This window comes from Nanorana parkeri, unplaced genomic scaffold (genome assembly GCF_000935625.1).
Source record: "Nanorana parkeri isolate BGI_ZX_2015 unplaced genomic scaffold, ASM93562v1 scaffold92, whole genome shotgun sequence".
NCBI lineage: Eukaryota > Metazoa > Chordata > Amphibia > Anura > Dicroglossidae > Nanorana > Nanorana parkeri.
Window position 1 is genome coordinate 1,936,410 of NW_017306360.1, and position 27,091 is coordinate 1,963,500.

General features: G+C 47.1%; 2 protein-coding genes across 2 annotated transcripts in view; one reads left to right on the top strand and one right to left on the bottom strand.

The window, feature by feature from the left end:
- Positions 1-2,564, bottom strand: part of LOC108783865 (histone H2B type 3-B-like) — a 3,083-nt gene extending 519 nt beyond the window's left edge. Inside the window, exon 1 of the mRNA XM_018552556.1 lies at positions 2,426-2,564. Coding sequence (XP_018408058.1) covers positions 2,426-2,548 — 123 coding nt within the window. The 5' untranslated portion in view covers positions 2,549-2,564. The remainder of the gene's footprint in view (positions 1-2,425) is intronic.
- Positions 2,565-16,827: 14,263 nt separating this feature from the next.
- The window catches only part of SLC11A1 (solute carrier family 11 member 1), a 47,811-nt gene continuing 37,547 nt past the window's right edge, over positions 16,828-27,091 (top strand). Inside the window, exons 1-3 of the mRNA XM_018552557.1 lie at positions 16,828-16,861; positions 21,639-21,745; positions 25,463-25,585. Coding sequence (XP_018408059.1) covers positions 16,828-16,861; positions 21,639-21,745; positions 25,463-25,585 — 264 coding nt within the window. The remainder of the gene's footprint in view (positions 16,862-21,638; positions 21,746-25,462; positions 25,586-27,091) is intronic.

The following is a 27,091-nucleotide window of genomic DNA, read 5'->3' on the forward strand; positions in this document are numbered from 1 at the left end:
GGAGGGGGGGGTACAGAGTCAACTGTTGACCTAATCAAGAGCAAAAACGCATTTACAAATACCCTCAAGGCTCTGCATAATGCATTTTACAAGAAAGTTAGCAATTCCTACCAGGGCTCCTAAAAACTCCAGACTATGGGAGGACCCCCATCACCAGGTCTGAAAATTGCTACATGGGGTGCCAAGTGCCCTCTGCAATACAGTTCCAACAAGCTTGCATTTGCACAGGAACTTGGACATTTACGGTCATCAAAATTGGATACAAGGTTCTATATTTACCATCAAGATGGGTCGTTTTCTTTAAGTACACTAGATGTACTACAAAATTGAAGAAAAGTTCCACTAGATGGGTCTCCAGATGCTGGTGGCAAGATCTCTGCACTAGTCATTGGCACTACCTGCCTTCCTCCCTAAAATAAAAAACCCTGTCCCACTTGTAGACAATGCAAGATTTTTTTAACTCCTTACTACAGGTTCTCTTTATCGAGCATTACAAAGACCCTACTTTGGGGTAGAGGTCTTAATCTGGGAGAACTCCCTGCTAGAGACTCCTTTGCTGCACAGAAATCCCAAGCAGTGTCAGCCCTGGCCCGCATGATATGCTTCTAAACTGCAGAACACCTCCTCCTTATGGTATGAAGGTAGGGAAAGTGGAGGTGTTGTAGTTCAGATGGAGAACTGGGCAAGGAGAACAACACTGCTTGGGATTTTACTGCAGCAGAGGCAGCTCACTAGTTATGGTTTGCTAGATTTATGGCAGATCAACAGGTATCTTCCTGTACTTGCTGCAGTGTTTTTGTAAGGGATAAGCAATCGTGATGGTGAAATGCATGCACTTGACCAGACAGGTTCTCCGTGTATAGTTTTAAGAAACACTTGACACAACTGTCAATTTCTCCTTAAAGGGTAATTTTACTTTGTCAGGTGAATTAGGGAAAATAGAATTATCCCCTCCAATCTGGCCCCCTCTCCTACCCCCTCCCCCCCCCCCCTTGCTATACTTACCTTAGGTCAAACTCTCCTTTCCCTCTGGTGCCAGTGTGTTATCCATACTCCGTACATGGCAGCGCAGCCCTGCACTCTGCATTTTGAATATTGCTCACAAATGGCACAGTCAACTGACCAACGAGAAATGCTTCTTGCCAAGAAAACTCAAACCAACAGAGGCTTATGACAAGCTACATGAAGCATGCACATCAGCACAGTGGTTAGCACTCCTGCCTTGCAGCACTGGGAGTCCCTGGTTGGAATACTTGGCAAGTCACCATCTGGAAGGAGTTGACATGCTCTCCTTATGCTTGCATTTCCTCCGGGTACTCTGGTTCCCTCCCACACCCCCAAGGACAATGTTGGTAGGTTAATTGGCCCTGTATGCAAGATAGGGACCTTAGATTGTAAGCTCCTTGAGGGCAGGGAGTAATGTGGAACTATGTAAAGCGCTGCGTAAATTGTCAGCACTGTATAAATAATTTACATAGTCTACATCCAACCTCCAGCGGTGCAATCCAAAGCAAAGCCCAGATCTTGCATTTTCTGTGAACATTATTGGGAGAATATTTAAGTGTGGGAGCCATTAGAGAAAAATGGTCCCTATTGAAGACTATTCTGACAAAGCGTACAGATACAATCTCAACTATGCCAGCTATCCTACTTTGGGTAGAAGGAACTTCAGGTCACCAAGTCTGTCACCTTGCTCTGATCCAAGCCAAGCTGCCACTGCCTGCCAGGAACTTTCATAAGAGTCAACATATTTGCGAACCGTGAGAAATGACTCCCAAGAATGAGATCTGGGGATTACAGCCATTAATACTGTGAACTAGTCACAGCAGATCAAGGCAAATACATCATACAAGTCGTTTATTCCTTCTGCATGAGAAGTTCACAGAAATCTAGGAGACTACAGTTGGGGACATCAAGCACGCCGTGTAATTGAAATATACAGTTGGGGACATCAAGCACGCCGTGTAATCGAAATATATTGTTTTAGTTAGGAGCTAGCGAGGTCACTAAACACTTAAAATTGTCTGATCAATAAAGTCAGTCTATAGAGCACATGCCAAGTACTGAAAAAACCTTGATTGTTCCAACCCCCTCATGTGACAAAGCCTAGGCAATGATCACATGGTTTTCCTCTTCCAGGAGCATTGTGCACAACACTGCAGAGTTCCATTTTCAACCAGACAGACCCTGTTTTGTAGTCTTGGAAAGATCAGCAAGGCATCAGCAGCGTATCCATGCAATAAGCAAATATGGCTGTCCCCATGGATATATAAAATGATATTTAAAAATATGTTCAATTATTTTATTTTTAACTTACAAACATTTTAGAGATTCAAGCTTGTCCCCCCCCCCCCCCACACCGGTAGAAACACTAAATGACGTGAATCTGCAATTTGTGTGTTCAATGTAACACTGCAGCTCCTACCTGTTTTATTACCCTGTAGATATAATTAGAGTATTTTGCCCTCATCATTCGTCCCACAGTCCTTTGAGGAATGTTCTTGCTCATGGCCTCCATTCTCTTTACAGTTGCAGGAGAAGACTTCATTTCTGGAATTTCCAATGAATCTAGTGAAGAGACTGTTAAGCCAGAGTTAACGTGATCAGACATTGGCAACAGTTACAAAAGTAAACACTTGAACTTGCCTCTTAGAGCAAAGAGCTGGCTAGTCACAATGCTTAAAGTATATTTGAACTTGTGCAACCAAATTGGGAAAACACCATTTTATAGTAAAAAAAAAAATTCCTTCCTTTTCAGACTTTCCATTCTGGAAACTCTAGAACTGAAAATTCCTGCTTGGTTCTCACTGAGGGCTGGGGAAAGGGGGTTGCAAATAACTAACCCTGTATACATTGTGCTGGCAAATTTAATTATCACCTGTAAACTAGATAAACAGGAAAGTCTGCCCTAACAAAAGGATCTCAAGGCAATGTATGTTAATGCACTTTATTAAAAACTCCTCAATCTGTGCACTGGCATATATTCTAACCACTAGAAGCTGCCTATTGAGTCCCATGTATAATCCTGTAAGAAACAGGAAAATAAAATAGTCACCATCCCATCACCCTGTAAATATCTGAATTTTACTTTTGGGGGAATAATGCCAAAATGAACATTAAACCCTCAGATTTTTTTAACATAAACCAATACTGCAATGTGCGCCTTACTGTAATCCATGGTAGTTGCCCTTCTCTTTGCTGCTCTTCCTTTTAAATCTGTATCTCTTCTCATGCTGGGCAGAACTTCTGTTTTGCAGCAAACTGCCTTGTCTCTGGAATGGATACATGGTGTCTGTGTGAAGGTTCACAACCTGAGCCAGCACTACAGGAAGAGGCACTCAGCTGCAAAGGGAAGTTCTCCCCCAGAATGAGAAGACATATTTAAAAAGGAAGAGCAGCAAAGAGAAGGGAAACAACCATGGATTGCAGTAAGGCGCACATTACAGTATTGGTTTATGTTAAAAAATCTGAGGGTTTAATGTCACTTTAAGAGATTTTCCCAGTTCAAATGTATTGTGATTTAATAGTTCATTATGGCCACTAGATGGAGTTGAAGAGCATTGGAAAAATAGATTTCAAATGCTTTTAAACTCCCATCTAGTGAAGAAAAGGTAGTAATACATCACAGTTCATGCAAACTGGGGGGGGGGCCCACCAATGCTCAATTTTGGCATTGTTCACTCCAAACAGCGATATTTACATGGTTTATAAATTGACCCCATAGTGTGGATTTCTCAAATTTGGCTGCAAAAGGGGGAAACAACTTTAGATTGCATTTCCTAACAGACCTCAAACTCAGTGCATCGGGTAAAAAGCATTTATTAGCTCATTGAAGGTACAATAAAACAAAAACGTTGTGCAAAGTCTCAATGTTCCTTCAGAAAGTAGCCACAGACAGTAGAAAAGCCTGTCCTCTGCCATCATGCTTTAAAGGACCTTATGCTCAGTGCAAAGTAATAGTCTCTCTGCAGAGTCAGACCTATAGATTAGGATTTGAAAAAGCTCATTCTCCCTGCTAATTGGGGTGTTCTGTTCTTGCCTCAGCAAGGGGGGAGGGGGGATGGATGTGGGCCTCTGCAGAGGGTCATTCTCTGAAATATGCTGGCAAGGGACAGTGCCTTCTACTCCGGCTGCTTTCTAAATTATTGTAACGAACACTGACCCACTTGAATTCTTGCAGTCTCCAACCACCCTCCCCAAGATATTTGGCCATAGATCACTTTTCTAAATATATATTTTATTGTTACAGTTAGTGTTTGGGAGTAATGATATTTTTGGATAAAGTAGGAAAGGGGCAGCAGCTCGCGGTATGCTGAGCCTAGGGTGACGCGAGGCCGCTAGTTTGTGTCCTCCCGTTACCCTAAGGAGAACTATGGGGAAAAGCCCTGACCCCATAGTTCTTCTTTAAGCTTCTCTATTTAGGTAATCACTCAGATTGCTGCATTTCCTGGCTCATTTTGCAGTGCTGGAAGACATCCTATGCGGAGCATGTAGAAGTGGACACTTTTAGCTGATATAATGGCTGTTTATTGTCAGAAGGAAATGGCAGAGGAATCTAGAGGTAGGCAAGGTGGTTGCATAAGAGCTCTTGAAACTAAAGACAAATCCTTTAAAAGGAGAACTATGGGGTCAGTGTTTTTCCCCATAGTTCTCCTTGGGGTAAAGGGAGGACACAAACTAGCGTCCTCCAGTCACCCTAAGCTCAGTATACCGCGAGCTACAGCTCGCGGTATACTGAGACGCCGCACCTGGAGCGGATCCCGACTTAGATGACGGGATCCGCCCAGCTGCGTGAGTGACAGCTGGCTCTGCCTATCTAGAGGCAGAGCCAGCTGTGCCCGCCCCCTCCCCCGTCCGTTCCGCCAGTCAGCGCTGGCAGATCGGAGCGGGGAGAGGGGAATCCAGCCCCTCCCCCTGTCACGGCAGAGAGCCGTGACAGGATCGAGAGGTGAGGGAACCCGGTATGTGTTCCCTCACCTCCCGATCTACTGAGCCGACCTGTGACAGTCTCATTGTCACAGGTCGGCTTAGAACTATGAGGTGAGTGGAAATCACTCATCTCATAGTTCTCCTTTAAATTCAATAAAAAAAAAGTGAATAAAAAGTGAATAAATCACTGCAAAGAAGAAGAATTTCCCTCTTAGGTGTCACTAGAACAGGTGTCCCCATTGGAAGATTCTCATTTCTTGTTCAGGGAAAACTGGATTTCTTAGCACTTTGTCCCAACAACAATAGTCACGAGGACAAGAATACGTGATTAAATGTCCATAGTCACAAGTGAACTTTGAAATTCCTTTCACAGCTATGTACAGACATTAAAGTGACACTAAGCTAAGGAGTTCCTTCCTGTGATAGGACTACAATCTCACATTTAGTTTACTATATTCTATGTAGGATAAAGTCCATTACAGGAGTGAGCTTGGAGCGATGACTACTTTACAATACAACACACAGGAATCATAGGGAACAAAAGTAACACCCCTCCAAAAAAAAAAAAAAAAAAAAAAAAAAAAAAAAAAGGGACAATGTCAGCACCAATTCAGAGATAATTTGAGGATCCACAGTCAAGTGATACACAAATAAGATACATTGAGGGGGGATTTATCAAAACTGGAGCAGCTGTGCATGGCAACCAATCAGCTTCTACCTTTCATTTTCAAACCTTAACTGAACAAACTGGAGAGAAGATGATTGGTTGCCATAGGAACTGCTCCATAAATGATGCCAAGGGACAGTACAGGATCCATTAACATTACCATCATGGGATTTCCCCCGATCATACGATAACCGGGGGAAATCCCACAATGGTACGATAATCGGCAGGTGTATGGAAGGCGTGCGGCCCTTTCTACTGTACGGTCTCACGTCTCGTCTTACGGGCAGGCTCAAAAACCCGCCGAGAATCGTATGATTGGTCAGAAGGTTTGTGGCATTCTCGTAAGACAAATGCCGAATGGTTCGGTGTGCGCAAGCGGTGTGAGCGGGCAGCTCAGCATTGCAGTCATCGGATGCCCGCCCCTCAGTGGGGAGGGCTTGCGATGATCGCAAGTACGATCTGCCTGTCCAAGATGGGCAGATTCACACATGTGAATAGAGCCTGAAGAACCAAACATGTGTTAGCCACTGGGACTATTTCAGTTTGTAACAATATTTAGTGATGCCTTCTATAACAAATACAAGTTCTAGGAACAATTAACGATATGACCAGTCAGGATAGGAACCTATAACTAGCTAGGTGAAAAAACAGTTAACCAGAATAAAAGTTTCCCACAGCATGATAAAATACATCAACCTCAAGAGTCAGCAGCTGCTACACTTATGAAAAGCCAAATCGCACTAATGGAAGCCAAAACAGCACCATCATATAAAATTAACCCCCCACAGGTACTACCATTACACCAAATAGCACTATACTTGGCACTGTTTGAGCACCAACCATTGCCAAACTGCACTATAATGCAAACCTTACATGCTTGCAATACTTTTAGTTGAACATCCCATAGCTTGTACACAGGCTTCAGTTCATAGAAGATATGCATACAGAGCATTTGCAAAGCTTTCAATCAGCTTTTGCCTTTTAATGTCATCAGCTCCAATCTTAAAAAACACAGATCTTATGAGTTCTGGCCATCATTTAACAAGTTGCTTGAAGGCTTCAGCAGTAGTTGAAAGCCTGCTAACAAAAGCAAACCGTCACTCTACAGGTGGAAAGGGAATAAAAAAAAGATACACGTTTAAACATATAGATTTCATAATTATATATGTTAATAGGAAGGGGGATGAAGATCCTCTTTAGAGTGATAGCCAGCATTTGCATTGAGATCTGTGTCGCATGGTGCTGTCTAACATTCAGCATAACAGGCAACTAGTCACAAGCCATCAGTATGAACATGCAACTTTCTATTAGTTAGAGAAGTATTTCTGCAACTACAGCTAAAAAAAAAAAAAGTCACCTACAATAAGAAACTAATAACATGCCATACCACAGAAACCAGTTCCTCAAATACTAAGACACCAGAGATCCCTCAGAATATGGGAAGTTGCTCAGGTGATATATATACTCAGTAGTCACGTTATAGCTTACACCTGATTCTGCTTTCCTAATTATACATTTCTCATAGACGATTTCCCTAGAGCTACACTGGAGATCTTTGGTAGCTGAACCTGCCTACTAAAATATCTTCTGACTTATCATGAGGAGTAGCAATTGATCGTCAAACGGAATAAATAGCACCCAATGGAGTGAGCTACACAAGCAGGACTACTGAGCTACTACACATCTCATGTGTAACTTTACTTTGCTACAGAGAAATGTAACAACTTGCTAAGAATAATCTTATAGTAGAACGTTGGATTAGGCTAGGTCAGGGGTAGGCAACCTTGGCTCTCCAGCTGTGCTGAAACTACAAATCCCGTAAGGCATTGTAGGCCACAGGCATGACTCACAGAGGCAGAAGCATGATGGTATTTGTAGTTTCAGCACAGCTGGAGAGCCAAGGTTGCCTACGCCTGGGCTAGGTTCACACCTAGGCGACACCTCACCTTGGCGACACCTCGTGTACGATTCCGTGGGGAATTGACGCACGGTCAGGAGTCGCCAAGGTGTGAACCGATCTCACTGTGGGTGCCATTATTTTCTAATAGCAACCCAGTCGCACCGGGCGGATTGTGCGGTTTCCTGCCGCGATTCCGCCGTGCTTCCGAACACGTGCAGCTGTCGTGTATAGAAAAAAAAATGTACTTGTACCTTTTTTTCTGCGATTCCCTCACGGATGTCACGCCATTGAAATCAATGGGGCTGCGCGGCAATTGCTGCCTGCATTGTGCAGGACGCGCATCCTGGGTGTTGTGCTGTGTAGTGCAGGTGTGAACCTAGCCTCAAACAGTATGGTGATCTGCGTTTTACCACACCGAATCAACGCAGGTCACCACAAGGACACTAAAAAAACAATTGTTCCCTATGTGTCCTGTTCAGACCACAACGCAGGTGTGGTGGGCGGTGTGCTGAGGAAAAATGCAAACATGCTGCATTACTTCACAGCATACTGGATGCCACCGCAGGTTGCCGCATGGTGTTAGGTTAGCGTTATAAAAACGCAGAGGATGGGCTAGTGTGAACAGGCCTTTAGGCCCCATTCACACTGAGCGGATTGCCGCGCGGATTTCCGCTCGTCGCTGTCGGTCGTCGCTTGTGCAGGACCCTGTTTGCCGCGGATGTCGCGCGATTTTGCTCCATTTGCATGCAGCCCAATAGTGAAGGTCGTGCGATCGTCGCCCGAAAAGTCGCACTATATCGATTGCGTGTAAATCTGCTCCAGGTACATGTCGCTCAGTGTGAGTGGGGCCTTAAAGTGACATTAAAGTTAAAAAAATCCCCCTCCCAATGCTGCTTTAGGACTTTCTTTAAATGATGCCTCTTCATCCAATCATCTTCTTCTTTCCAGTAGTTTTCAGGAATCCCTCCAGCGCTGGTGCCGGTCTCTGATCCAGCGCTGGCTGCTGCGTCTTCCTGTCCCAGGGAGTCTGTGCGGGAGCATGCTGTTGCATTGACTTACCCTGTGTATCTCCTCTTCTACCGGCCGAAGAACTCTACTGCGCAGGCGCCCGCCCCATGATTCTTTGCAGCTGCCCAAGAATCTTCAGACGGGAGAGCGCGGCGGAGACACAGGTAAGTTTAAACCTATTTGGTTCTTTTAAAAAAAATGTTTTTGCATATATCTACTGCTTGCTAGCAAAAAACACAGAGGGTTTAATGATCCTTTAAGCGCAACTGAAGCTAAAGCTTTTTTTTCTTTCTTCATGTTTTGCATATAGGAAAATGGAGCGGTGTTATATCACCTGCCAAGTTTTTATTGCTGCCTGGGTCCCCAATAGGGAGATTCAATCCTTTGAAACTACTACTACTTGGCAGAATAGCTCTTGAAGAGAAGAGACTGAATGGCCTTGGTGTCTCATCAAGTGTTATAGTCACTATGATGCAAGTCTGGATGTCTTCCATTAATGCGACATACTTTACGATTTGGACAGATTCCTGTTTTGGCAAGAGAGAAGTATTTCCACCATTATCTCCCTCACTGCTTCCTTCAATTTACATTTGATATAGGTTCAACTTACAATTTGCTGAGTCCAGATTTCAGCCTTGTTGTGTCTCGCCTGAAGCGAGCAGAAGAGCCAAATGAAACATTTTGTAAAGACAGCGTTTACCTTCTTGCTTCCAAAAAGACCTTTGTTCCTCTCATAGGATTTGTCTTTAGTTTCAAGAGCTCTTATGCGACCACCTTACCTACCTCTAGATTCCTCTGCCATTTCCTTCTGACAATAAACAGCCATTATATCAGCTAAAAGTGTCCACTTCTACATGCTCCGCATAGGATGTCTTCCAGCACTGCAAAATGAGCCAGGAAATGCAGCAATCTGAGTGATTACCTAAATAGAGAAGCTTAAAGGAGAACTATGGGGTTAGGGCTTTTCCCCATAGTTCTCCTTAGGGTAACGGGAGGACACAAACTAGCGTCCTCCCGTCACCCTAAGCTCAGTATACCGTGAGCTGTAGCTACAGCTCGCGGTATACTGAGACGCCGCAGCTGAAACGGATCCCGACAATTATGTCTGGATCTGCCCAGCTGCGTGAGTGACAGCTGGCTCTGCCTATCTAGAGGAAGAGCCAGCTGTGCCCTCCCCCGTCCGTTCCGCCAGTCAGCGCTGGAGGATCGGAGCGGGGAGGGGGGAATCCAGTCCCTCCCCTGTCACGGCTCTCTCTGCTGTGACAGGATCGAGAAGTGAGCGAGCGACGCTATGTGTTCGCTCACTTTCCGATCTACTGAGCCGACCTGTGACAGCTTCATAGCTAGAACTATGAGGTGAGTGAAAAGTACTCGCCTCATAGTTCTCCTTTAAAGCTCCATTCACACTGGGGCGGCTGTCCGCGCGTATACGTACAGCCGCTCTGAACAGAAAAACCAATGCACTTTATTGTGCATTGTTCACACTTTTGTGTTGGACCGCTCGGTACAAAATAGTGCAAGCGCGATAATACGGCGGATTCCGCACGTTCGTGACTATATAATAGCTGCAAACTAGTGGAATCGGTGCAGTTGTTTCACATATAGCGTTTGTGTCCCTGAAATCCGCACGGGAAACGCAAACGCTCTATGTGAATGGAGCCTTATGCACCTTCATTCCAAGCACTTGTTTATTTTGTTACAGTGAAAATGCAATTCAGTAGAAGGTGTTGGGTCGCAGGTTCTCTCCAACGCATACACAACACAGCTGTCGCTGTGACCACCATGGCTTCCTGGTGGGTTTTCTTATCTATTAGTAGATAACTTTTTCCCACAGTCACACATTTTACACCTTTATTGGATGTTGTTATACAATTAGAGAAACGTTGTGTTGATTGTATCTCATGTCACAGCAATGGCCATTCAAAATGTCATCTGCCAAATTTGCTAGAGCGTCATTGCATTCCAACAGATGGCAGCCAGGGGCAAATACAGTCATATGTATGGCAGCAGGACCTTTTAAGCTTGCATTTATATTCTATCCAAGTACACCCCAGTTTACATAATAAGACTCTACTTATTGTCCCGCCCCGGCTGCATATGTTGCACGCTGTCAGTGTGGATTGCGTGCTATGAGTGTGGCGGGGACTTGACACAGGGGGAGCGGAGGCATGGACGACTTGGAGAGGAGGTACTGGTATTTTTTTTGGCTCAAGAAAACACACTAGGTCTTATTTTCGGGGTAGGTCTTATTTTAGATGCACCAATGGTGTGTTGCAGTCTGGTGCAATGTTTCCCCCTCATCAGAAAATGAAACTGTACCTAGTGCCTTCCTGTTTCCATGCAAGACATCTGACATGCTTGCCAATGCAGCAGCCTTCGGGTTTTTTTGCAGATAATGGAACGTTTAACCACCTTACAATGTTGTACGGGCACGCTGAGATCTTGCGCTGAGTTCCCACTTGCTGTGCCTATTATGAGGGCCTTCCACCATCAATAAGCTGAGTTTCTTGGTTTTCATACCTTCTGTGCCCATTAAGAGAGGTTCCAAATAACCCTGAGCTATGCTCCTCGGTCTTCACAATTCACATTTTGAGGGGTTCCCAAATGGAAATAAATTAATTTAAACAAATTGAAAAAAAGAAAATTGCATTATGTTGATCGTCAAATAGGCAAAGTTAGAGGGTTAATCCATGCATGCTGGAGAGTAATATCACCTATTTCTCAGGAGTTCTGTTTCTTTGAGATCTCTAGGCTGAGTTGTGAGGTCTGTACACCTGCTGTGCCCATTATTAGGGGTTCCCACCATCTCTGGGCTGCATTTCCGGGGCTGTACACCTGCAGTGCCCGTTATGAGGGGTTCCCACCATCACTGCACTGAGTTCCTGGGTCTGTACACCTGTTATGCGTATTATAAGTGGCTCCCACCATCCTTATGTTGAGTTTCTGCGTCTGCACATTTGCTGTGCCCATTATGATGGGTTCCCACCATCCCTTCACTGTGTTTCTGGGTCTGCACACATTTGCACTGAGTTTCTGGGTCTGTACACCTGCTGTGCCCATTATGAAAGGTTCCCACTATCCCTGAGCTGCGTTCCCTGGTCTGTTCACCTGCTGTGCCTATTATGAGGGGTTTCCACTATCCCTGAGCTGAGTTCCCTGGTCTGTACACCTGCTGTGCCCATTATGAGGGGTTCCCACTATCCCTGAGCTGAGTTCCCGGGTCTGTACACCTGCTGTGCCCATTATGAGGGGTTCCCACTATCCCTGAGCTGAGTTCCCGGGTCTGTACACCTGCTGTGCCCATTATGAGGGGTTCCCACCATCCCTGAGCGGAGTTCCCTGGTCTGTACACCTGCTGTGCCTATTATGAGGGGTTCCCAATATCCCTGAGCTAAGTTTCTAGGTCTTCACACCTGCTGTGCCCTTTATACCACCCTTTTTTCACCGCCCTTGAGCTAAATTCCTAGGTCTGCACACCTGATGTGCCCAATATGAGGAGTTCCCAAAATCTCTGAACAGAGTTCCTGGGTCTGCACACCTGCTGTGCCCATTGTGAAGGGTTTTCACTATCCATGGGCTGAGTTCCCGGGTCTGCACACCTAATGTGCCAATTAAGAGGAGCTGCCACCATCCCTGGGCTGCATCCCTGGGTCTGTACATCTGCTGTGGTGATTATGATGGGCTCCCACTATCCCTGCACCAAGTTCCCAGGTCTATGCACCTGCTGTGCTCATTTTGAGGGGTTCCCACCATCCCTTCACTGAGTTCCCAAGTCTGCACACCTGCTGTGTGTATTATTAGAAGTTCCCACATTATGAGGGGTTCCCACTATCCCTGAGCTGAGTTCCCGGGTCTGTACACCTGCTGTGCCCATTATGAGGGGTTCCCACTATCCCTGAGCTGAGTTCCCGGGTCTGTACACCTGCTGTGCCCATTATGAGGGGTTCCCACCATCCCTGAGCGGAGTTCCCTGGTCTGTACACCTGCTGTGCCTATTATGAGGGGTTCCCAATATCCCTGAGCTAAGTTTCTAGGTCTTCACACCTGCTGTGCCCTTTATACCACCCTTTTTTCACCGCCCTTGAGCTAAATTCCTAGGTCTGCACACCTGATGTGCCCAATATGAGGAGTTCCCAAAATCTCTGAACAGAGTTCCTGGGTCTGCACACCTGCTGTGCCCATTGTGAAGGGTTTTCACTATCCATGGGCTGAGTTCCCGGGTCTGCACACCTAATGTGCCAATTAAGAGGAGCTGCCACCATCCCTGGGCTGCATCCCTGGGTCTGTACATCTGCTGTGGTGATTATGATGGGCTCCCACTATCCCTGCACCAAGTTCCCAGGTCTATGCACCTGCTGTGCTCATTTTGAGGGGTTCCCACCATCCCTTCACTGAGTTCCCAAGTCTGCACACCTGCTGTGTGTATTATTAGAAGTTCCCCCTATCCCCGAGCTGAGTTCCAGGATCTGCACAACTCCTGTGCCCATTATAAAGGGTTTCCAGGTCAGCAGACTTGCTGTGTCATTATGAGAGGTTCCTGTTCACTTTCCGTTGTGTTAACGGCACTGAATATGAAGGGCAATCTCCCTAATAAGACACAAAAAAACTTTTCTTTGATATCTTTTCCACCTCTTTTCAGATGAACAAATGCAGACATCCCAACTCTCCCTGACACTCCCGGAGTCTCCCGCTATTAGATAGCAGCTCAAACACTTCCTCCGGGAAAGGTTTATTCTGCTCGATCGATCAGAGTAAACTGTTCTGTTTTTTTTTCTCTTTTCTGACATCGGAGCTGCCGGCCGCCGTCAGTCAGAAAACAAACAAACAGCATAGGAATGCATAGCTACATTCCTATTGGCTATTTCACTTTGCAATAGCCAATAGCAAACTAGCTATTGCACCCGCCCACTGCTGCTGTCAATCAGCAGAGGGGGACCTGAAGTTCTCCATCAGATCTTCTTCTAGTGATTGACAGCAGCAGTTGGAGGGTACAATAGCCAGCTTGCTATTGGATATTGCAAATTGAAATAGCCAATAGCAATCTAGCTATTCATTTTTATGCTGTTTTTTTTTTTTTTTTTATTCTGATAGCAGCAGCTGTCAGAATACTAAAAACAATCACCAGCCGATAGCAAGGAAGCTATTGCTTTCTGTGCTATCTGCCATCATTCCAGGGGGGTGCAGAGGGCACCTCCCTGAAACGAGAAGGGCACCTCCCTGAAATTGCTTTTTTCAGGTTGGGATCCCTGCAAATGTGAATATTTAGGGGCTGGATGAAAAATGAGTGTTTGGTAGTCAGGTAACACGTGTTTATGGAGGTCTATAAATCAGACCTAAAAGAGGGACAACTATGAAGGAAAGAGGGGCAAGAGGTATTTGGTTCCCAAAAACAAGGACAGTTGGGGGCTATTTTAATGAATAATTTCTAAACTGCTGGGAGAATTTTATTGTCTTCAAAATTCCTCCTATAGCATGTAGAATGAAGTGAGTTATAAGTTTCAGTTTCACGTGCACTGGCAGTGATTGGGGCTCGGAGTCAGGCTATGTAGTAATCTGAAAGAGGAAGTACAGTGTCTCTAGAGTTAGTGAGTTTGCTGCAGCAGTCAGACTAAGGGAAATTCCTCAACGCTGAAGGAGATCGGGTGAAAGGCTTGGCAGAAACCAGCGCAGATTATTATTCCACCGCCTGCCCGCTGACCTGCCCGCTGACCTGCCCGGCCGAGGCTGACACTGAGGATGGACCCGGATGATGCAGGTGGGGACAGATGTCACTCTTCTCACTGGGATGCTAAGCATAGGCTCATCCATCAATTCAGACACAGGCTTGTTCATTGAAGTGTATCTATAGGCAAAATCTAAAATGACATATATGATGCAATCTGTCACCGGCAGTAACACAGCGGGCTTTGTTTTTTCTAAACCTCTCTCTAACAAAGCTTCATTACCTGTCGATCCTGCCAATAAGTCTGTTATTTTCAACTTCCTTTACCAGACCAAGCTGGCCAACAAAAGTGACAGATAGAGGGTTGGGAAAAACCCTTTACCACTGACAGGGGTGCTTGCAATGGTTGTTATTCATTAATGTAAAACGTTTATCCCAAAATGTTGCTGTAACTGCTTAGAAGTGTTAGCTGGAGTTTAGTTTTATTTGTTTGCCACGTATGTGAGATATCTTCTATGTTTCAATATCTCCCTGCAAACATTCTCCACTTTGCTCCCGTGCACTTGGGGGATTCAGGTGTTCCAACTGATCATATAAAATAGATAGAAAGTCCAGCAGAGATGGAGGGAGCCTCTGATAATGGGTCCTGAATGTGTAAAGACCCGGGAATCCAGGACAGGGATGGTGGGAGCCCCTCATAATGGGCACAGCGGGGGTACAGACCCGGGAACTCAGCACAAGGGATGGTGGGAGCCCCTCATAATGGGCACAGCGGGGGTACAGACCCGGGAACTCAGCACAAGGGATGGTGGGAGCCCCTCATAATGGGCACAGCAGGTGTACAGACCTGTGAGCTCAGGGATGGTGGGAGCCACTCATAATTGGCACAGCAGGTGTGCAGACCCAGGAACTCAGCTCAGGGATGGTGGGATCCCCTCATATTGGGCACAGCGGGGGTACAGACCCGGGAACTCAGCACAAGGGATGGTGGGAACCCCTCATAATGGGCACAGCAGGTGTACAGACCCGGGAACTCAGCACAGGGATGGTGGGAGCCCCTCATAATTGCCACAGCAGGTGTACAGACCCGGTAGCTCAGCTCAGGGAAGGTGGGAGCTCCTCATAATGAACACAGCAGGTGTACAGACCCGAGAGCTCAGGGATGGTGGGAGCCCCTCATAATTGTCACAGCAGGTGTGCAGACCCAGGAACTCAGCTCAGGGATGGTGGGAGCCCCTCATATTGGGCACAGCAGGTGTACAGACTCAGCTCAGAAATGGTGGGATTTTAGCATTGGAACAACACTGACATATCAGTTCTGGGTGGACTGAACTTTTAGTTTTACCTGTTTGATTAGCAACAGAACTTCATTTTTTTTTGTTTCTTTCCATTGTTTGAATTTATTTCCATTTGTAATTCATAAAAAGTGCAGCAGTTGGGAGAAGATTAAGACCTTTAGAACCACCTTAAGGGAGGATATAAAGAGTGTGTCGGGCCGTCGCTTTCCAACTTGCTGCAAAATGTCTGTGTGTGTGTGTGGGGGCGATCCTTCATTCTTTTTACTGGGATAATGGAATTATTAAAGTCAATAGGCGACATTAGCCATTTGGTAACATACAGTGCGCCCGGTCCTGGGGTGATGAGGGACGGCCACTTCCTGCTGTCCATGGTGAGACGTTCACTTATTCTTGGGACCCTTCCTGGTGTATATTGATTTATTTATTTTGACGGACATCTTGTACTCAGACAAACGGGGCTTTCAGGCACCAATCCACTTAGACACCTCAGATTGCATAAAAACATCAATTTTTTTTCATAATGTCACATAAAATCAATCATAGATGATTAAAATAACATACACAACACATTACGGATGTACAATGCCTCCTATGGCCACAGTTACAATAACGTTATAAATATCAGGTGCAAAAAGAACCATATTCAGTGTTCATTGGAATCATGAAGCCTTCATTCACACGAGTACCAGCCGGCCCATACAGCTCCGTGCTGCGTGCACGGCTTTATCGGGCCGCTCCCGGGAGGTACAGGTGCTGCGTGTGATTTGTACGCAGCAGCCTGTTCTTCTCTATGGGAGTACGCGGACGTACGCTCACCCCAACTGCGCGTCCGTGCGGGTGTGGGTGTCTGTACTCGTACACTGACAGGATGGATCCTGTCTGCGTCCAAGCAGGGACTAGGGTTGCCACCTGTCCAGGATTCACCCGGACAATCCGGGTTTTGAATGCTGTGTCCGGGTTTCATGGCAGCAGAAACCGAACACTAGATGTCAGGCAGACAGGGGCAACCAAAATTAAGATAGGGACTACTGGCCCCCCCACCGAAAATAGTCTCAACTCTGATATTTACATATGAATAAGCCGCGACTCATTCTGCCCAAAAAATGTTCGCGCGTCGCTAGAGTGTTCGGGTTTCGCTTGAAGAGAAGGTGGCAACCCCAGCAGGGACACCCACACGGGCATGCAGGTCGGGTGAGCGTACGGGGGCGTACGTCCGCATACTCCCATAGAGAAGAACAGGCTGCTGCGTACAAATCACAAGCAGTACCTGTCCTTCTCGGGAGCGGCCCCGATGCGGCCGTGCACGCAGCATGGATCTGTACGGGCCGGCTGTTACTCGTGTGAATGAGGCCTTATAGTAACAATGCGTTTCGCAGAATGCTTCATCAGGATCGCAGGTATTTTCATGGCATCTATGACAGCTAACCTACAACTAGCAGTGAGGGGATCCTCCCCCAAACCAAGGGGGCCACGTGGGTAGAGTATATATAGATAAGACCAAGGGCCACAGACATCTCTCCTACTTGTCTATTTTATATATGAAATAATTGTGAGGCATCACTGAGATGACATAATCCTAAGGCCCCGTTCCCACTGCGCGATATGCAAATCGATGTCGCGTTCAAGCTTGCATTGAGCAAGCTTGAATCGCGGCTAAATCCGCTCCAAAAAGGGTCCTGCTGTAGCGACACACGACCCGCGACAGCAGGACCCTTTGCCCCATTGGATTGCATTGGAGCGCGATATCACGCGGTAATTTGCCGCGATATCGCGGGAATTACCGCGCGATAAATCGCTCAATGTGAACGGGGTCTTATACGTCGATCGTCTCATAGACACAGACAATGCAGCTGTCCTCTCCATGTCACTCATTCCAGTAGAGCTCCCGTCTCTCGTCCCATTGTATTGCCCATTGCCCAATGTGTGAGGCCAGGTGCACACTTGGGCGATCCCTGGACGTGCGTCTCAATGGAGTTATATATTGCTGCGCAGGGGCGTAACTAGAAATCACAGGGCCCCATAGCAAAATTTTCAAAGGGGCCCTGTTATGCCCTTGCACAGCCCACCTGAGATCCCAAACAGCCCACCTGAGAGTGACCCTGCAGAGCCCGCCATAGACTCTCTATGGTGGGCTCTGCAGGGTCTCAGGTGGACTGCGAACCTCTTACCTGTCAGCCCCGATCCGCTGTCTGCCTCCATGGTCGCTGGCAGGCCCCACCTCCTCTGTCGCCAGGCCCCGCCTCCTCTTCCATCGTCAGGCCCGCCTCCTCCTCCGCTTCTGACGCCGGGCCCAACCTTCCTCCTCAACAGCTGCTGGCTGTCACTGACGCAGCAACGGCTGTAAGGAGGAACGCGCTGCTGCACAGATCACTGACAGTTCCTCCTCACACCCGCCAGTGACAGCCAGCAGCCTGAGATGCCATAGTGACCCAGGCGGCCCGCATGACATCAGGGGGATGTCCTGGCTGGGCCCCCCTGTGCCCCGGACCCCATAGCGGCCGCCTGGGTCGCTATGGCGATTGTTACGCCACTGTACCCGCGGCAATCGCTGAAAAAAGGTACAAGTACCCTTTTTCACAACACGCACCACACGTTTTGTTCTGCCGCGATCGTGTGAGGTTGCACGTGTGGAATCGCAGCGGTAAACCACGCAATCCGCCTGCCACGACTGGGGTGCTATTAGAAAAGAATGGCACCACCAGCGCTGATCCGTGCAGTTTCGTGCACGATCGCCCAAGTGTGAGCCTGGCCTCAATGAGTCATGCAGCACGTTGGTTGAAGTTTTCAGAAACGAGTTGCACAATTCCTGTTTTTCCCAGATGTGCACTATTTATATGTTGGTCATGGTGACTCAACCCTATGAGGCTATGTAGTGACCAAATGCACTGTGTAAAAAAAATGGGCTCCTAGACTGCAGACTATTCTAGTGCTGAGTTCTATCATTGTTACATAATCCTTGATTCCTAATGCTCCCCCCTGTAAAGCTATCCATACAACTTAATTTCCACATCCACCTTAACAGCATGGATTGAGGAATCTCCCCTGTTGGGTTATTGTATTCTGACAGGTAGCACCCGCGGCTGTCAGATTACTGGAACAATGACTGCAGCGTGCTTTGCTTTGCTGTCCCTCATTAACCTCCTTAAAGAGAACCCTAGAAAAGTTCATCACCTGCTTAATCTCCAATAGCAGAGGTTTCATTTGGACAAGTACCAAGCACCTAACAAGTTTGCCACTAGGGATGCACTGATACCGGTTTTTGGTATCGAGTACGAGTACCGATATTTTGCTTTCGGTACTCACCGATACCGCGTACCGATGCCGGTGCTTCCGCTGGCATGGAGCCGGCTTCCCAGGCAATCAGGAAGCCAGGCAGCAGATAATGACAACAGCTGTTTGGCCGTCTCGATGCTGAAAGGAGCCGGCTGTTCAGCTGGCCTGATGCTGATTGGCCGGGGAGTTGGCTTCCCTGCCAATCAGCATGGAGCCGGCTTCCCAGCCAATCAGGAAGTCGGGAGGCGGGCCATAACTCGCCACCCGGCTTCCTGATTGCCCGGGATGCCGGCTCAACGTTTCCCTACGGCACTGCTGGTCAGAGGAAATCTTCCTCTGACCGGAAGTTCCGGCATAGGGGAATGTATCGGAGCATTTGGGCGAGTACGAGTACTCGCTCAAATACTCGGTATCAGTGCTGATACCAATACTAGTATCGGTGCATCCCTAGTTGCCACAAAATAGGAAAGTGAGTTTGGTACGCGAGGGTCACATGTGGCTCCTAAGCCACTGGATAGGGACAGTAAGAAAAAAAAATCTACTTTTTAAAAATTTTGGCAACAGGGATTGTCACGTTGTCATCCAGCCACAATGACTCAGCCGCTCTAGTCCAATTCAGGACAGTCATGCTACATGTTCCCAGTCTGTAATTACATGACATTATCCAAACAGGCCTGCAGAACATGGATATTAGGAGAGTTTTGTAAATAGTTTCAAATTTTTTGGCTGTTTGCGTGGCCTGTAGTTACTTGACAGGTTGATATTAGTACATTGCTTCGGGAATTGCGACAGATCATTGTCTTAACTAGAAATGCGCATAGTTATCCTATTCCCCAGGGGTATAGGATAATGACTGTGCCCCTGTGTACAAAGCCAGCTCCATGAAGACATGGTTTGATGGGTTTGGTGTGGAGGATTCCAAGTGAGCCTTGACCTCAACCCTACTGAACACCTTTATGAAGGACTGGAACACCAATTGTGAGCCAAGTCTTCTTGCTCAACATCAGCTTCAGCTCCATGAAGATATGGTTTGATGAGTTCGTTGTGGAGGAACCTGAGTGGCCTGCATAGAGCCCTGACCTCAACCCTACTGGACATCTTTATGAAGGACTGGAACACCAATTGTGAGCCAGGTCTTCTTGCCCAACATCAGCACCAGCTCCATAAAGATATGGTTTGCTGGGTGTGGAGGAACCTGCCAGAACCCTAACCTCAACCCTACTGAACACCTTTGGGATTAATTGGAAAACCAATTGCAAGCCATGTCTTCTCTTCCAACATCAGTAAATAACCTCACAAATGCTCTTTTGGTTGAATGGGCACAAATTCCCGAAAACACACTCCAAAATCATGTGGAAAGCCTTCCTGAAAGGGTGGAGGTTGTTATAGCCTTTGAGAAGAACTAATTCCATATCAATGCCCCTGGTTATGGAATAGAATGCCCAACAAGTGCAACCATCAGGTCGGTATCCACAAACATTTGCCCATACAGTACATCACCTTTGTAATAATAGTAACAAAAATAAAAATTAACTGATAACGCAGATGCAGTTGCAGCGATTCTATGCGCCTCTTGTGAAGACCTTGTAATCTCTGAGCCTGTGGTTATGATGACGCCACATATTTGTATTAGTTGGCTGTTATTCTGACCCGCTGATGTTGTAAGCGTCACCTGATACAGAGTCTTGTAGAGATGACAATGTGACTTGTATTTCCTTGCTTGCCTAATTCTCATCGGTCAGAGTCTATTAGTCACATTACATACACATTGGTGTCATCCTTGTGTAATTCCCAGGCAGGTCATAGGTCGTACAGCATATAGAGGAAAGCTTTTGTGTGTGCATGCTTCCAGGATTGTAATCTGCTCAAAGTACAAAACCTTATCAATATACATTAACAATCCGATTGCAATTCTATACCTACACAGGAGAAGCCATATATATATACTGTATATACTGTATTTAGGGATGCACTGATACAGTTTGTTCGGTGTCGAGTACGAGTAGCGATATTTTTTTTCCGTACTCGCCAATACCGAATACCGGTGCCGTGTGTCCCGATTATCAGGAAGTCAGAACGGTGGATCATGACCCACTACCGGTTTCCTGATTGTCTGGGTCATGAGGTGGGTCATGAGGTGATTGGTCAGGAAGCCAGGCTGTCTAGCACCAAGTGAAGCCGGCTTCCTAGCCAATCAGGAAGCCAGGTAGCACGTCATAAACTGCCTCCCAGCTTCCTTATTAGCTAAGAAGACTGCTTCACTTGTTGCACCTCATGACCCACTGCCCGGCTTCCTGATTGGTTAGGAAGCCAGGCTGCCTAGCAACAAGTGAAGCCAGCTTCCTAGCTAGTCAGGAAGCCTGGGGGGCAGGTCATAACCCGCCGCCCGGCTTCCTAATTGGAAAGCAAGCCGGCTCCATGCTCCCTCAGCACTGCCGGTCAGAGGGAGATCTCCAAGTCATTACATAGTGATGAGGGAGCATGGAGGCGGCTTCCTTCCAATCAGGAAGCCGGGCAGCGTGTAATGACTGGCAGCCCGGCTTCCTGATACCAGAAGCTCAGGTATCGGGCTAGGCATCAGAGCATTTGGGTGAGTATGAGTCCTTCACCAAATACTCGGCATCTCACCAATACCGATACTGGTATCGGTGCATCCCTAGGCTCAGTGGAAGTGGGTTGAATGTCACTTTCCATCAGACTGGGGGCATCTAGTGGCGGAGAAAAATTACTGCAGGGGAAATCTCTGGATTGAAGCAGAACATTGCAGCAAAGTTGGTTCTGTTATTTTATCTGTTAATTAGTTATTTTTAGTTTTTAACTTATGATTTTTGGCTAGAGTCTAGTTTTAAGGCTCGCCTTTATTCTCTATGATGTAAAAAGAAAAATGTTGTTTTGTTATAGATTACCAACCAGCCCGGAATCGGGGATATGGCTCCATTACAAATCACAAGGATGACAAAGAGAGAACTTACCTGGATGAGAAGATTCCTGTTCCAACCACAGACAGAGTAAGCATAATCATCGTATCTGATATATACAGAGCAACCCTCGAACACCCCGACATCAAATAAATGTGATATTCGGCTAATTCCCAAATGATTACAAAACACAAAAAATGCAAAATGATATTATTATTATTATTATTATTATTATATTATTATTGTTGTTATTATATTATATTATTATTATTGTTGTTATTTTTATTGTTCTGTACTTGTTTATATACAGTAGATTACAGACGCTATCAATGGTTTAACATGTCTTATAACGGAGCTGTCAGTCTGTGTCATTGGGAAAGCTCCACCGTGCTTGGTGCATTTTATCAAATGGCTCTGCACACCCAAGTGCCCTGCCATGCCGGAGGCATAGTGCTGTGTCAAGTTAAAGTGACAAATAGATTGCTGGAGAGCTTGCCTGGGGGGACCCCATGTGGGGGAGCATCAGAATTACCTGTATTATACACAGGCATGGAATTTAATTCTGAATGGGGGCTCAAAGCACAGCATAGGGAACTCAGGTCAGAGATGGTGAGAACCCTGTAATGGCCACAGGATGTGTACAGAACCAGGAACTCAGAGCAGATATGGTGGGAGGTCCTCGTAATGGGCACAACAGGTGTACAAACCCCAGAACATAGCTCTGGGATAGTAGGAGCTCTCAGGATAGACACAGCAGTTGTACAGACCCGGGAACTAGGCACAAGGATGGTGGGAGCTCCTCATAATCGGCACGGCAGGTTTACAAACCCCAGAACATAGCTCTGGTATAGTGATAGCTCTAGGGTTGCCACCTTTTCTTCCAGCGAAACCCGAACACTGTAGCGACTGACGGAAAATCTTTTTAGGAGAATGAGTGGTGGCGTATTCATATGTAAATAGCGCCACCCATTATTATATGTAAATATCACAGGTGAGATTATTTTCAGGGGGGGTTAGTAGCCTCTATCTTAATTTTGGTTGTCCCTGTCTGCCTGACATCTTGTGTTCCGGGTTTCAGCTGCCATGAAACCCGGACACAGCATTCAAAACCTGGACTGTCCGGGTGAATCCTGGACAGGTGGCAACCCTAGATAGCTCCCAGGATAGACACAGCAATACAGACCCGGGAACTCAGCACAGGGAACCCCTCAGAGGTTGGGACCCTGTAACTCAGCGCAGGGATGGTGGGAACCCCTCATAATGGGCACAGCAGGTGTATAGACCCGGGAACTCAGCACAGAGACTGAAGAAACTGTCAAGGGGTTTTAACTCCCGTCCACCAGACGCTAAAAGAATCAGTTTTGGATGGACCGCCCCCTTTAGGCAGATCTGGGTGAAATTCTAGTGATAACACATTGCTGACTCCACGTCTGTACATTAATCAGGGCCATCTTTAACGCAGGGCAAAGAGGGCACTTGCCCCGGGCCCAATAAAGGTTGTGGGGCCCGAAGCATCTGCCCCTTGAGCCTGCTGCCGGCAGAAAATTGCCGATCGGATCGCATAGTATAATACGTTATGGCAGCGGCCGCATACGGCAATGCCATAACGTATTGTCCTATGCGATCTGCACGATCGCATCCTAAAGGTAGCTCCTCCCCCCGCCCCCGCCCCCATAGCGTGACATGTCACGGGCTTCCCTGGAGGACGTGAGGCTGTGCGGACGGGGGCCTCACTCACGTCCAGGACATCCGGAAAGAGGCAGACTGGCACGAGGCGAGGACTGACTGAGCCAGGTAGGTGAGAAAATAAAAAAGGAGAAATATAAAGGAGATATACAATTTGTATATCTCCCTGAAAAGCTCACTCCATTTCTGTTCTGTCCTTCATATATATGTGAATAACATGATTGATAGAATTACAATGCATGATAGTAGAAAGCCATGATTAGACATAATTAACATGATTAGATAATCAGACTTAACAGAGACATGATTGTTTGTAATTTACGGGCCCAAGAAAATGTTTGCCCAGGGTCCGATCAATATTAAAGACAGGCCTGACATTAATACATAGGAATCTGAACTCTCGGAATGGTGATCTCTGGATGGCCCGGCATGTTACCCCCACCATGTTCCTGAGGTTACATTATCCCCATGTGACCGCACTGCCTTGGGAAACATTGTAACAGAGTCCTTTGTGATTATTGGAGACATCCTGGCCCCTCTGTGTCACAAAATCCAAGTATTCCAGGCTGCTGATGCCAGATATATGTGTTATAAAAGAACAACCAAAGTAATAGAAATACATATTTTATAGCAGAAGTAATAGCTGTACATAACTTCCTGAGAACATCACAGCACTGTGCCTCAGTACTCCTCTCAAGAGCAATTGTGCAGACCATGTCCATGTATCAGATCTGCAAACACGGTACAGTGCGTTTTTGACACATTTTTTTTTTAGCTTAAAATGGGCTTTCAGGTACAGTCCAGTGCATTTGCAAGCTAGAAGCTAGATGATCAAATGCCTTGATGAGTGAGAGCAGGGGCGTAACTAGAAATCACAGGGCCTCATAGCAAAATGTTGTATGGGGCCCCCGTGATTGCTAGTTATGCCCCTTACAGAGCCCACCTGAGAGTGAACCTGCAGAACCCACGATAGACTCTCTATGGTGGGCTCTGCAGGGTCTTAGGTGGGCTGGTCACACGCCTGCACACATCTTACCTGTCAGCCTCGATCCAGATCCGCTGTCAGCCTCCTCCATCACCGGGCCCCGCTTCCTCCTCAGTCGCCGGCGGGCCTGCCTCCTCCTCCGCGGCTGCTGCCACCGGGCCCCAGCCTCCTCCATCGCAACTGTTGGCTGTCACTGACTCGGTATCGGCTGTGAGAAGAAACGCGCCGCGGCACAGATCACTGACAGCTTGTCAGTGATCTGGACAGCGGCGCTTTCCTCATCACATCCACCAGTGACAGCCAGCAGCCTGCGATGCCATAGCAAACCAGGCGGCCCGCACGGCATCAGGGGGACTCCTTGGTTTCTCGTCCTGGCCGGGCCCCACTGCGCCCCATAGCAGCCATCTGGGTCGCTATGGCGATAGTTCCGCCACTAAGTGGGTGTCAGTCTGGAGGAGTTGGCATTCCTAGGCAGGCTATATTTGCATGCAGACCGCCCTAGGAAATACCCACATGTGATGCTGAGCCTCCATAACGGAAATAATTGAAAGCCAATGAATGAAAGGGGCGGGCCAGGGACAGCCAGGCTGGGGAAGAAATAGGCTAGATGACGCTGGACATCCTCCTACCAGGAAATAAGGTGGGCACTATTTGACTTGGTGGGAGGAGCCAGCACAAAGCTTCCTGAAAACATCACAGCCCCCTGTCTTAGTATTCTTCTCCTCCTCTGTATGCAACTGCAATGGGGCCCAAACTTCACTGAGGACCCAGTTCTGCCTTCACTTTCCATTGGACATTTTACAATCACAGTCCCAAGAGCAGAAAATTAGAAGGAAGGAGAGATAAGAAAGTGAGAAATGTTGATTTATGATTTGCTGATTATAATTCATGCCAACGGCTGGGAAATGATCAGTTAGTTCCCAGCATGTGATAAGGAAGGAGAAGTAACTCTTCAGTCTCATCACTGCCTAGAACTCCAGATACTGGAAGAAGCTTCCTCTACACTGAGTGGCCAGATTATTATGACCACCCCATCAGTACTTCGAGATGACTCCACGAGATGGTGACTTATTATTTATATCTGCGATCAGTAATTCTTTTTTTTTTATGATTTCACTTATTTTATTCCCGCACAGCCCGGCTTCAGCTTCCGCAAGCTCTGGGCATTTACCGGCCCTGGATTCCTGATGAGTATCGCCTACCTGGACCCGGGTAATATCGAGTCCGACCTGCAGTGCGGGGCAATTGCTGGATTCAAGGTATATAGAACGGGTATACTTGACGCCGACACGTCCAGGCGGCAGAGGGAAGACTTTCCACCGGGGGTAGGCAACCTCCAGCTATGGTGAGACCAGGGCCGGATTTACCACATGGCCACCGAGTAGGGTTGCCACCTGTCCAGGATTCATCCAGACAATCCGGGTTTTGAGTGCTGTGTCCGGGTTTAATGGCAGCTGAAACCCGGACACAAGATGTCATGCAGACAGGGTCAACCAAAATTAAGATAGGGGCTACTGCTCCCCCCAGAAAATAGGCTTGACTGTGATATTTACATATGAATGGGTGATGCTATTTACATATGAATACGCCGCGACTCATTCTCCCCACAAAATTTCCGTGCGTGGCTAGAGTGTTCGGGTTTCACTGGAAGAAAAGGTGGCAACCCTACCACCGAGGGGCAGCAGGGAGTAGAGGTGCAGCAGGGGTGTGTAATTCCTATCGCCTGACGCCCGGGACACGCAGGACTGAGCGCCGGGCGGGTAATTTTTTTCTACATTTAGCCCTACTTCGGACAAGCCGAGCTAAATCTAGAGAGGTGAAGCTGCAGCTCGTTTTGTACAAGTGATCTCTTGTAATTAGCCTGCTCGCCCATCCTCCCCCATCGCCCCCCCCCTCCATGGTCCGTCCCCACCTCCGGCTGCCTCTCTCCGCCGGCCGCCTCCCTCCCCGCTGTGGTTTTTGGGGTCCCTCACTCTTCTATGGGACCACGGCAAGATAGTTCAGGATGGAGAGTGGTGAGCAGAGCGGGGAACATCCGTTCTCCGCTCTGCTCCAAGTGAACACTGAGACGGGAGAGCTGCACTCAGGGCCGGATTTCCCACAAGGCCAACCGAGGCCCGGTCTTGGGGCAGCAGGGAGTAGAGGGGCAGCAGGGGTGTGGGATTCCTATCTCCCGATGCCTGGGGCATTTAGTTCCGGGTACTGGGCGGGTAGTTGTTTTCTATATTTAGCACTGCTTTCGGCAAGCAGGGCTAAATGTATAACGGGAAAGCCGCCGCTTGTTTTGTATACAACCTGCAGGTCTGACATTCTCCATTGGGGGTCCTTTTTGGCAGGTAGGGGGGCGCATTGAGGAACCTGGCCTTGGGGCAGCAGAGAGAGTAAATCCGGCCCTGGCTGCACTCGCAGCCTTCCCCTCTCAGTTGTCACAGGAGAGCCAGCACAGTGCTGTGCTCAAACTCCAGTATTGGAGGTGACAGGTTCAATAAAGAGAACCGGTCACCTCCAAATGCTTGCTTGTTAGCTTCTGTGTGATGGCAATAAAGAGAAAAATAAATAAATACATAAAAATGAAAAACATGTAATTGATAAAAAGTAAAAAAATAATAAAATAAAAAAAGTAAAAGATAATAAAAAAATACAAATTTAAAAAGTGAAAAAAATAATAAAATAAAAAAGTAAAACAAATTAAATTTTAAAAAATATATATAACCAACCCTTCCTCCCCCGCCATCTGGTTGCTATTCTCCATTGGGGGAAGGGGG